This window comes from Aphelocoma coerulescens, assembly GCF_041296385.1.
Source record: "Aphelocoma coerulescens isolate FSJ_1873_10779 chromosome Z unlocalized genomic scaffold, UR_Acoe_1.0 ChrZ, whole genome shotgun sequence".
Taxonomy (NCBI): Eukaryota; Metazoa; Chordata; class Aves; order Passeriformes; family Corvidae; genus Aphelocoma; species Aphelocoma coerulescens.
The window spans coordinates 19,256,391-19,269,107 of NW_027184085.1; the positions used below are offsets into that span (position 1 = coordinate 19,256,391).

At 38.0% G+C, this 12,717-nt stretch overlaps 1 protein-coding gene across 3 annotated transcripts in view; it reads left to right on the forward strand.

Moving 5' to 3' along the window:
- The window catches only part of ZSWIM6 (zinc finger SWIM-type containing 6), a 110,796-nt gene that overhangs the window by 65,626 nt on the left and 32,453 nt on the right, over positions 1-12,717 (forward strand). For all 3 annotated transcript variants that reach the window (XM_069001335.1, XM_069001336.1, XM_069001337.1), the window contains 2 exons: positions 4,803-4,951; positions 5,470-5,620. In XM_069001335.1, coding sequence (XP_068857436.1) covers positions 4,803-4,951; positions 5,470-5,620 — 300 coding nt within the window. The remainder of the gene's footprint in view (positions 1-4,802; positions 4,952-5,469; positions 5,621-12,717) is intronic.

Below are 12,717 nucleotides of genomic sequence, written 5' to 3' on the forward strand. Positions count from 1 at the left end.
TGAACCAGGTCTAGGAAGGAAGTAAGAGTAGCGAAAACCAGAGAAATTTAAGAAACCCATGTAAAAGTAAATAAGTAGTAAAATGTAAAAAAAAGAAAAAAGAAAAGACTGGTAGCTGCAAAGTAACATGAAAAAATAATTTATGAAACTCATATTTTTAGGAAAGGTTTTTTCAGATACACAAAACATAAATATAGTGAGATTTTGTTAAAAGACATGGAAAATAAAAATTAATTAAAATAAAGTATGCTTATTTATACTGATAAAGTTCTTTTATCTGCCATGCACAAATAAATTTTGAAACTTACTTTTTGAAACTTACGATGTTTGTGAGATGTGGATTTTAGCAGGAGAGGTTAGATATTGTCAGTAAATAATTTAGCACATTCTGCTGTAGGTACAGAGGGAACACTGAATTTTTTGAAGTTAAAAGCCTTGTTGGGATTTTATTTACTTTCCTCAACAACTTAGCATAGCCTGTCCTGTCTTCACATTTTGTGTTGTTATCACTGACAGCTTCATAACAGTTGCTGTTTTCCTTTGACGCTGTGAGCTGCTGAACAGGTGTTACAGTTCACCCAAGAGTCCTGAAGTTAAGTGACTTATATCTAAACTTGGAATCATTTGGGGAATCAAAGGCATAATATTGGTTTTGAATCATAAATTTAATGATCTTTGGTTTTAATTATATTTAATTTTAGAATAATTCTGAGCATACTAAGTATATAAAATCAATCACTATTCTGCTGCGAATCAGCATACAGCAGTATTGGTTTCTAGCTGGTTTTCTTTAATTTGCTCTTCACATAGTACTCAGTCTTGCTTTTTATTTGTAATAATTTGTCCATATCTTCTCCTTAATGCTGCCGTGGGATGACATTTAATAAAATGTAACTGATCTAGAGTTCATTTGTATACTTAAATTAATGACATTTTTATTAAAAAGTTCAAAAAAATATCAGTGTGGATGGCTACAAGTGAATAATTTGGCATGGTTTTATTTGAAGTCAACTCTCGTGATACTTCAAAAATAAGGATCAGGGAAGCAGTTTGCCTTGTTTTATCCAAATCTCCCTGTTGATCTGAACCTGAGTAGTTGGCAATATAAGAACTTCTTAGTCCATTTTTAGTCAGTGGTCCTTGCTTGTTTCTATTTTGTGAGGTTAAGTTCTCCATGTACAGCACCAATAGTTGCTCATTGTGAAAGTAGTTGCTTTTGAATTGCTGTGTAAATGAACAAAGTGTTTATTTTTTTAAATGCTTCTGCTTCTTAGAACTTGGGAGTTGATTATATTCAACATGCAACCTGCTATGACCCTAAATATAAAAGGCTGCTACCCTGCTTTCAAATATTATTTGGGTGTTCAATGTCACAAACAGTTGTGCACAATGTTCCTGCTTTGATTGCTAAGATTGAAATTTAGTAATTATAGTAAAGGAGCATGAGTAAGTATATATGGCTGTATCTATATACTGGTTATAAATACTTTATTTATTGTATTTAACTGTATGTACATGAAAAGTATATTTCAAAGACCAGTCATGACAGAAATTTAAAAAGCCATAGGCTGGAGAGAAGGAGATTAATATGTTAGTTTAGTGTCTATAAACTGACACAGTTTAATTACAGGTTTAAATATTAGTATAATTATACAGTACTTTTCACTTTCATAGTTCAAATGTGAACTCATTTATCCTCATGACATCTCTCTAAAGCACATAATTAACACTTATTTGGTACCAAACTGCCCTGCAAAGTTTAAATTCAGGGCTGCCCATGTTCGTCTCTGCATCCAAACTGTCCCGCTGCCAAAGCCTTTCGGTGCTGTGCTGCACCCTGAGCGAAGCTACTACCTTTGGACTGGCCCTTTGGTTCTGCCTGTTCAGTGTTGAGCCTGAGCCATCCTGACAGCTTCTCATAGCCCCCATGGCATCTTCCTCCTCTTGCTTGTTTAGATAGTTCCTTACTTGTTCACCTAGTCATGTGTTTTCAGAAGAGAAGTGACAGTGTAGAAATTCCATCCATGATCTGTTTGAGTGGGAGAGGAAACAGGCTAGATGATTACCTGACTGTACATGCACGTAGTCAACTTTAAAACTGCCTAGTTGAGAGACATGGAAGATGCTCATGTCTTGAGCCCAAAACAAGAATGATGGGCAGCAGAATCTGAGGCTTCTCCAGCAGCATCACTAGAATTCCTGGCTGCTGCCTTGGTGGGAAGGTGGCTGGACTTGGGCCTGATCAGACACAGTGTTCCCATGCCTTGTTAGTCCATGGCTATTGCTGAAGACTGCCAGCAGTGTTGAAAGATGAGTGAATCACAGCTGTAGCTGGTGCTGGTTATATGTACGCTGGAATTTCTTTAGAATTAAAAATTTTAATCATACTGAATGTAGCCTATATAAGATCTTGTAAGAAAAAAATCATTCAGAGTCAATGTGTCTGTATACTGTGCTGAAGAGCATTGTAGAGTTCAGACCCTTGGCTTGGCATCTTCAGCTTTTACAGTCTTCTGGCCTAACAGCTTGCAAGTAACACTAGTGTGAGTATAGTGATACTGAGCTCCTGGATAAGATATATTTGGGATTGTACTGGCAGAAGTAGCCTTGGTGGGGGCAATGTTGGTGGCCCTGGGTAGCAGGCACACTTGTTTTTGTAAAGGAACCCCGTTGTTAAAGACTCTGTGGTAGCTGTATGGCTTTTCTAACCTTGTAAAACAAAATGACAAGTGAGCTTTTGATAAAATATAAACAGTTACAGAAGGAATTTTCTTTTCACCCCTAAGTAGGGAAGCTTAGCTGAGGAATACTGGGCTATTTTTAATTCAGTTTGAAAGGAACTGTACCAAGATTATTTCAAGATAACTCTCCACTGAAGTAAGGAACAAATAAAAGTGTATTTTGTGTACTGTTGCTTTTGTATAGTTCCTCTTCACCCTTTTGTGTTTTAGGGCAATGAAATATTTAAACTATTTGCAAGGTAATACTGCAAACCTGGGTCTGTGCAACAGCTGCACTACTTATTCTTGTGGCTTGATTTTCCTTTTTATCTTGTTCTTTGCAACCAAAGACTTATCCAGTATGTGTTTCATGTAGCTGGCAGAATTGAAAGCCCTTTTAAACTAATACATTAAAGATGGAAACATTTGCAGAAGAGCAGGTTTTTCATTCCTTGGTTTTTATGCTGTCTTGGGCTTGATTCCTGTCTTCTGAGACACTGTTGTGGTTCCTGTGGAAGGTGGTGGGACAGTTCATTCACACCTGCAGAGACACAATTTCTTATTAATTAAATATGTATGTGTGTATGTATACAGCAGTGCAGTGTTCCCAGCTTTAGGCTCTGAAATTGGAGGCAGTTTAGGAAGTTGCTGAGCTGGAACATCTTTTTGTTTACTGTCTCAGCAATTTGTGTTTAAGACATCCCTCTGACCCTCTAAATCTTCTGTTTTTATTTTCATTGAATAATGAGTTCAGCATTTCCAGTGACCACTTAAAAGCTTCACCTCCATGGCAGAGCTGCAATTGTGTAACAGGCTTGAATCAATAAAATCAATGGAGTTTTTTCTTATACATTGTAGAAGTATAGCTATTTTGGTTTTTCAGGTTTCAGAATTTCTGTAAAAAACCCCAGATTTTTAGAAATTTATGTAATTTTCCTTCTGTGGCAGTATTTTTTTTTTTCTGCAGAGGTAACATGGACACAGGTTTCAAGGAGAGAGATTGGATAATGTGATTCAATTTATAACATCTTCGCTTTTGCAAAACATAACAGAGATAGAGATTATGCAGTTGTGATAAGTTGAAAATAAAAATGTTAAGTTGACTTGAGTCTCAGCCGTGCTTAAAATACCATCATCTGGTATGGTGATGCCCTACCTTGAGCTGAGTCTCTAGATAAGTACTTTTTAGCCTTTTCAGTTTGAAGACCTTTTAGAAAATGCCCAGTGGAGGTGCAGTGGTCTTCAGAAAAATACAGTTTACTAGATGGTGCAAGAACTTATTTTAGTTAATTTTGTCATCCTTTAAGAGAGAGAGAAAGTCACTGGTCTGATCTGCAAAAGCTGAGGTATGGCAGTCTGTGGCCAGAGCACTGCCAAATGGGAATCTAGTCATTTCAGTTGGCACTAGGCTAGTTCAAGTAGAGTTGCTGTAAACTGACTCTGTGCAGGTGACATTGCCTATGTAAAAATGCTTCCTTTGAAAGCAGCATGGTCTTAAATATCTGTAGCTCTTATGTATGATGGAAATGCCTTTAGTGCTTGAAGACTTTGGATTTGTTTGGGGATTTTTTTTACTCTTTGTTTAGCTTTGCAGAGCCATCACAGCTCAGAGGCACCAAGGTGATGATTCTCCTCATGTTCATCAATAGCAGCGCTCACTAGCAGTCACTTAAACCTGAGCAAGATTGCTGAAGGTACAGGAATTACACAGGTGTTTGGGGGAGAGTGGTTTTAACATCACAGTTGTAGAATATTATTTAAAGTCTTAATTTTCCTTGTAAAATTATTCTAGTATAGCTTCTGAGATGGGAAGAAAAAAAACCCTCACCTTTATTCTAAAGTTTTGTTAGAAAAGAGAATATTATGTATTTGAATACCTTTTCATAGGCTATAATTTCTAAGTGCTTAAGACTACTGAGGAGAAATTTAAGTCTATTTTAGAGACTGTTTAGATTAAAAACAAGGCATCCAAAACAGGAGAAGACACAAATCCAAAAACCTCTGCAGTAGTCCTCTCCCCTGGACTCAAGAACCTCTCTTCTTCATATAGAACATAATGATTTCTTTTCTTGCTGTTTGCAGGTGCTCCTGACCCAACAGCAGGTGCTAGCATAGATGATGAAAATTGCTGGCATTTGGATGAGGAACAAGTCCAAGAACAGGTTAAACTCTTCCTTTCCCAGGGTGGATACCATGGATCAGGGAAGCAGCTCAATTTGCTTTTTGCAAAGGTGTGTTGAGTACTCTGAACCTTTTTTCTCTCCCCTGTTCTCCACGCCAGTCTACTTGTATGCATCTTACTCAAAGTTCTAGGTTCTACTGTTACAAAATAACACAAAGCCTTGGGAACACAATGGCAACTTGATAATGAATTGTACAGAAGTGGACTACAATCTGATGTGTCTTGATCAGTGTAAGGATATGAAGTAACATTTCAAGCATCTACAGCTTTGCTGTTCTCTTCTTCCTTCCCACCCCCAAAATGTTGGAAAACGTTACAGCAGTTTGTATAGTACACCTGTGGATTGCTTGTGGTAAAATTCTCTGAAGAACTGTAATTGAATACTGAAACCAAAATTTTGTTAAAAATTGGGAAGGCAGACTGTTTTTACTACTTAAAAATTTCCCATCACACATATAAATTGCATTTCTAGCTTCACAGAAGTGGAATATTTAACACTGCAGCATATTGTCTGTACTGCGATTTCTTTGCTTTTTTCAAGTTTGTATTAAAAGACTCGTTTCCTAGGTGCGAGAGATGCTAAAAATGAGAGATTCAAATGGAGCTCGCATGTTGACGTTGATAACAGAACAGTTCATGGCTGACCCTCGTCTGTCGCTTTGGAGACAACAAGGAACTACAATGACTGACAAGTATAGGCAGCTCTGGGATGAACTGGGTAAATTCACAGACTCATTTAGGTGTTCATATGTGTAATAAACAATTACATATTTGGAGTTGAGAAAAACTTTTATTGTGGTTGTAGGCAAAGCAGATTAGAGTTTTCTGCAGTTTTCTTTGTTCACTTAAGTTTGGGTGAAATCAAATTTCTGATCTGCAGAATGAGACAGTTGCAGTTAAAGGAGAGGGAACATGGTGTGAAAGAAGTACAATTCCAATAGTTTGTAAGTATTAGAGGATCTAAAAAGAATAAAGCAGAAAGTGGAAATGTAGCTACACAGCTGAGGCGATATATATAAGTCTCTAGTGCTAAGTTGGAAAGGTTAAAAAAAAACTGATTCACAATTACAGAAGTCAATTACTGAGCAAGAAAGGAGATGAAATAACAGAGGACTAACAATTAACGTTGCTTTACAGGAAAGGTTACCTGATACATGACTTAGTTGTGCAATTAAGAGAGTAACAGAGGCTGAAATGGGGAAGGAATGTTTGAACTGGTGAGGTTACTTGCTGTAAAGTGTTTAGGAGCACACTAATACAGTTTTGAACAACTACTACAGAAATTTTCAAAATCTGTAAGAATTCCATCATAGAAGCATAAAATGATTTGGGTTGGAAAGGACCTTAGAGATCATATATTGCCAACTCCGCTGACATGGGCAAGGACAGTTTTCTCTAGACCAGGTTGCTCAGAGCTTCATTGAGCCTGGCCTTGAAACACTTCCAGGGATGGGGCATCCACAGCTTCTCTGGGCAGGTGGTTCCAGTGCCTCACCACCCTCACAGTCAAGAATTTTTTTCCTAATACCTAATCTAAACCTTCCTCCTTTCAGTGTAAAGCCATTCCCCTTTGTCTGATCACTACATGCCTTGTAAGCAGTCCCTCTTCAGCCTTTTTGTAGGTCCCCTTTAGGTACTGGAAGGTGCTCTAAGGTCTCCCCAGAGCCTTCTCCAGGCTGAGTAACCTGAACTCTCTCAGCCTTTCTTGTATGGCTGGTGCTTCATCCCTCTGATCATCTCTGTGGCCCTTCTCTGGACCTCCTCCATGTCCTTCCTGTGCTGGGACCCCAGAGCTGGATGCAGCACTGCAGGTGGGGTCTCAGCAGAGCAGAGCAGAGGGGCAGAATCCCCTCCCTGGCCCTGCTGGCCGCGCTGCTTTGGATGCAGCCCAGGACACGTTTGGCTCTCTGGGCTGTGAGTGTCCATGGCTGGGTCATGTCCAGCCTCTCACCCACCAGCACCCCCAAGTCCTTCTCAGCAGAGCTGCTCTAAATCCCTCCCAGCCTCAGCCTGCATTGATAACAGGATGTTATCTGAAGGGAAAATCAATACAACTTGAATGTGAATGTCAACAGTATTTAAAGATGGAGAGGTGAGAGAAAAGATAAAAAGTAACCACAAGCGTTACTTTTCTAGGTATAAGGTACTGTAGCAAACTACTAACTAATAGATATGCAAGTGTGTGGAAGATAAAAAGCAACCTGAATTATTTAAAATACAGTGGTAAATCTAATTCATTTCTCTAAAAGGTAATTCACTGAGTTTATGAGGGAAGGGATTAATGTGTCTGTCTTAGCATTCCAAACCTTACTTACAGCGGTCTTGGAGGCTTTTCTAAAGCAAGCTGAAGACACACACGGTCTAAATGAAATTGCCTTGTGATTCATGGAACTTGGAGTAGAAACCTGTGTTCTCATTCTGGAAAGTCATTTCCAGTCTAGACTTAAAGAAGTCTGTTTTGATGTGCTCTGGTCCTTATGGCTGTGCCTGATTTATGTGGCAGAAAACATATAAATAACTATTTAATAACAAGGAAAAGTTAGGATGATGTCCTCTAAGACATTATGTAAGTAATGCAAAGAATCGAGCAAATATCATAATGCTCTTAATGTAATTTAAAGGTCCAAAATCAAGCTAAATGAAATCAAATCCAAGTAAGGGTAACATGCTTCATTTAGAAAAGAAGAGTGAAATGCAAAACTTAACTTTTGCACTCTTAGAGGTCAAAGATGATCATAGTTGAATTAACTGGTGGGATAAGATTGGATATAACCTATATAGCAAAAACTATGTTCACTCTAAATTAAGCACTAGGCTAGTAAACTGTTAGCTATGTAGTTGAGATTACAGACTTGGTTGGTGAAAATCCTCAATACCATGGAAGACAAAGCTCTGTCAGAGTCTGGAAACGACTACAAGTGTAACAACCATTTCAGTATGCCATTTTTATGATCGTTTGTCTTGTTGGGGAATAACAGTGTTTGCCAGCAAGGCACATGCCTAGCTGGACATACATACGACAGAATTGAATCCCACCATACTGAAAATTGGAGGGTCTCATGCTTCATTGCTTATGTGGGTTGAGCTGGTAGGTGGTGGGAGAAGCCAAAATGCGTTCTCCATCTGTTACCTGTAGCAGTCTTGCCACATGCTGTCAATAAAAAAAAAAAGGTTTTGTTACATTTTTGAAGCGGCTCCTCTTGTTTCATCAGTTTTGTATTAACATCATTTTCTTGACAGCACCTGTCTGAACGCAGAGGAGGTGGAATCTGTCTGCCTATAGCATCAAATAACAAATACTTCTGGATTAACTGAATTTAGTTTACCTCTATTATCAGAATTCTAGATGTCACTCCCAAAAAGCAGCCTCACCACTACCTGAGCTGCTGTATTTGCAGTCTGAGGCAGACCGCATTGTTTCAGTCCTCAACTGCTCTGACTCAGTATGAAAATCTGTTCATCATGTAGCATTCTTTCAGTTGCAAATACATTTCAATCACATCAGGTGGGCAGTAGGCGAAGGGTAGAACTTAACTTGGGTCTTCCATCTCCCGATAGTGTTCATGTTTCTAAACTCTCTATTTCTTCTCCCCACTGATAGCATTCCTTGGTTCCTTCCACAGGTGCTTAGCAAGTTCCCTCCAAAATGCTGTTAATTGGGTGAATCTCTCCAGAGTCACTTCTACATGATGTGAAGGCTACAAGTTTCTGCAGTGTTTTTGCTAGGATTTTACTTTGCTTGAGTTTCGCTGTTTTCCCATTAAACATTGCTTTTTCCATGTGAAACTTGTGTCTCAAAAGAAGTGAATGTACAAAAGGTTCAAGTAGATTTTAAGGGAGACCGGAGTTAAAATAGCAGACTGCAGAGGGAAAAGCAGGATGGCCCTGGCAGCATACGATCTGTGTTAGTCGAAGTAACTCAGACACTGAGTTTAAAGGAGTCATGCTATCATTATGTTACAAAGTAATACTGGCTTGTTATCTTCTAGGATGTCAGAGAACCAAAATATCGAGGGAAGTGAAACAAGGCCTCTGTGTATTTAACATTCTGTATTACCTGTTCAGAGTAATCTGGGAGAGGCATATATGTATGTCTTTTAAAAAAAATCTTTTAGCTATACTCTCATTTATGTCACAGGTAGGTAGCAATTTAATGTAGTTAGGGAGAATTTTAGGGCATAGAAAGTAAGTAAATATAGTCTCTGCTTACTAAAGGCTCTCTTGCTTGCCTTGGTATGCTGTCTGCCAAGTGCTAGGCATACGGCCACTTTGTCAGTTCCATCTTGGCACAGACTTTTAAGCATACTTAAATAACCACCTTTGCTCCTTGACTGGGTCATTTGAGCCTTTCATTAGAATTTAGGTGATGCTTCCTGCCTCGCATTGGGTATTGGCAGGGGTACTGGAAGGACACGCTGAGCTTTGATCAGAGTTCCTGTTGAAGTTTGTGGTAAATTGCTGATTTCAGTTGAAGTCAGATTGGGTTTGAGTGTTTGAAGGTGCTGATTTAAAAACAACAACAGTAAACCCGCCCCCACCTAAAATAACAATAAAAAACTCGCTAAAAATAAAACCACCAAAACCTTCACTCAAGGCCCCCAAATATAAGGTGCTTTAGGTCTAAGTATGAATCTGGCAATTTTTTGGTACTAAGTCCTAATTTCCTAAGCAATTTACAATTCAGAAGCATCATTGTTAACAAAAAAAGCCTTGCACATAACTATGCAGTTGTTTTTTAAAGCTTCTAGATTGGCGGTAAGAATATAATAACTGCCCAGCAGATTCCCCTGTTGTACATCAAGGAATGGGATGAGCTATATGCTACTTATGGAATGTCAGAGGTATACTACTGGAAAGGTTACAGGTCAGAGTTCTAAGCCTTGCTGAGATACTTCTCAAACTAGAAGAATTTAGATGCAATTTCAGTGATGCACTGGTGATCACTTCCAATTTGCCACAGTAATAAATGAATTCCAGTTTGCAGAGTGTAAAGCAGAGTTGGAATTCTTCATGTTGCTGTTTAAATGGTATCTTGGTACATAAATTTCACATGCGGATCTTTAGGTGTTTGACTCATGGTGACTATGGTTGAGGAGTTCAGGATGTCATAAGGATTAATTATCTGAAGCCTCTTGGTTTGCCTTTTAATTAAATTGCCTTGGTAAAATGGGTATGGAAATGGAAATGCACGGTAAATACCTGCTGATGCCTGTTGAGCTGAGATCTCTGATGTGAAGGAAAGGTCAGTTAGCCTTCTTTGTGGTATAGAGGGAAAAAAATGGACTGTATAATCTTAGTAGATTAGTAAGTTGTTAATATTTGTCCATGAAAAATTCAGTAAAAGTTGCTTGTTCTCATCAAAAATGAAAAGATTTCCTTAAAATAGGGGGGAAAATTGACTTTGTACCCCAGCCCAGGGATCATGATGGCTGTGAGGCTCTGCTTTGGAAATAGGGGTTGAGCAATGCCAGATGCCAGACACTGGGAAGAGACTGTTTTGTCGGCAAGTAGGATCTGCAAGTTAATTGGTGTGTTTTGCAGGCTTCTGGCTGTGAAATGAAATTGGAAGCCCTTTAGCCACATGGATAATACAGGACCTGAATACAAATGTCACATGTCACCATCAGGGCCCACTGTGAAACAATAGTGTTCCCACTCAAACACTGTGCCATTACAGATCATTTAAATATGGGGATTACATTTAAACTAAGAGCCCTATTTGCTTCTTACTGCAATTTAAAAGTCCTCTTAGCAAAAACTAAGTGACAAATTAAATGAAAAAAGTGCCACATTTTTAAAGCTACAATGCAAAACAATTTTTTATTGTTTCTCATATGCTATGAATGAATCATTATACTTGTCAACCCTAAAACCAGGCCATAATTGGAGCAGCTACTGTTATCAAAGTGGGGCTGCTCTTGTGACAGCTTAATAAAGCTGAAACTGTTAAATAAATCCCAGATGCTTAATCTGATGAAAGCAGTCAAGTAGAAGAATCTAAGACAAGTATCTACTGCTGGATGGAGTGATGGAGCCCAACACCTTGTCAACACGTAGATTAAGGAATCAGATTTTTTTTCCTGTGCGCTACCATTTTCAGTGTCTTCATATCCTATCGCTTGTATTCATGGTGAAGAAACTTCATGTAATTTGCATGTTTCAAAACGTAGATTTCCTCCATTTTGGTATTTAAGAACTCTTAAAGGGGGAAGAAAGTTGTTTTTTTTTTTAAGTCAAGATTAGTTTCTTGTGAAGTAGAAATATGATGGCAGTGTCATGGGAAAGAGGTCTTTGGCAAGGCAGGACAGTGAATAGAATTGGTGAATGTGTTCTAGTTTTGCATCATGCTGATCCGGGTCTGTCTTAGTCATCTTATTTTATGATGTTGAGGAGAATGGTAATCCTCTCCTGTCTGCCTCAACCACCTAAAGTTTTTGGAGTCTAAAGTTTTTAAATGTGGGAACCTCTTATGGTATTGAAATGAACCTCATTCATGTTATAAAGCTCTTCCCAGTGACATTCTTAGAATCCTTTCTATTATATACTGAATATGTACTAGCATATTAAATGGGCTATTGTTATAAAGGTATTTCTTGAGTGAAATAACATGACTTTGCTGCAGTAGTTCCAAAAGTCTTAGTAGGTTTTCACTAGTACTTTGCTCTGTTTATACCAATTTTTAAATGTTGGATCAGCCTGGTAGTCTGTTTTGGTTTCATGCTTACTGGTATTTTGGGCATTTTCTAGATTAGAATGATATATTTTTGTGTTAGAATTTATACTAAAATACCATTTTACAAGGTCATGTGATACAAAGAAATAGTACAATACATTTCCTAATGGATCGTGCATGGACCTTTATTAGTAACACTTCGCTCCTCATCTAAACATTAGTTCTAAATGTTGAGGTTAGGAAAGGAATCATTACAGACTAATTAAGAGAGATTTAATTACCATTTTGCTATGAGCAAACTAATGATCAAGGTTTAAATATAATGTCTTCTTTTTTTTTAATTTTAATTTGGAAACCACTCTGAATTTTTCTGGTAAAAATTTATAGTCATCTCTAGAAAACAGCAAGTTAGATTCTTTTAACCTTAACTGAATGAAGCTATTTTCCATCTATATTTCTGTCTCAGGCATTCCTTCCTTTTGCAGTTAGAGACAAACTTGTATGAATGGGACATGCCAGCTGTTCTAATCAGATTGTCTGTGCTTAGTGCTTAAGTGGAGTGGGGAAGAGGACAAAAGCAGCTATAGTTGTTGCCAGTATGCCCCTAGATAAATTCCTTCTTGGTGCCCAATTTGATGGTTACTCCAGGGCTGCCATGAAAAAGAATCGATAAAGTTAATCATTCATTACAGTTTTGGTGCTCTAGTACCATTTTTTGGAGCTGCATACTTCATGCAATCCCTTTTTAGGGTCACCCATGTAGTAGAGACATTTGCTTTCCCCCGTATTTTATGGTATTTATAAAACAGTACAGCAAGACTCTAAATTTCGAATTTGACTTCCAAGTTTATGTTCATATTGTCTTTATATTGTTGAATATCCCCACTTATAATTGCATTATGTATTGCCTTAAAGCTAAAGAAAGTACCTATGCCCTGCACCTGTAGAAAATAAAGTTAACTTCAGATTTCTAAGTATAGATTAGTCAGTTACACATAGGGCATTTCTGGCCTTGAAATAAAAGCTGTAGGAAGCCCTGTGTTTGAAAGGAGGTGGGTTGGATTCACCATTTCCCTTGGTCTTTCATTGTGGGACTTTCTAGGTAGAGTGGTATCTTAACAAATATTTGTGTCTTCAACTGT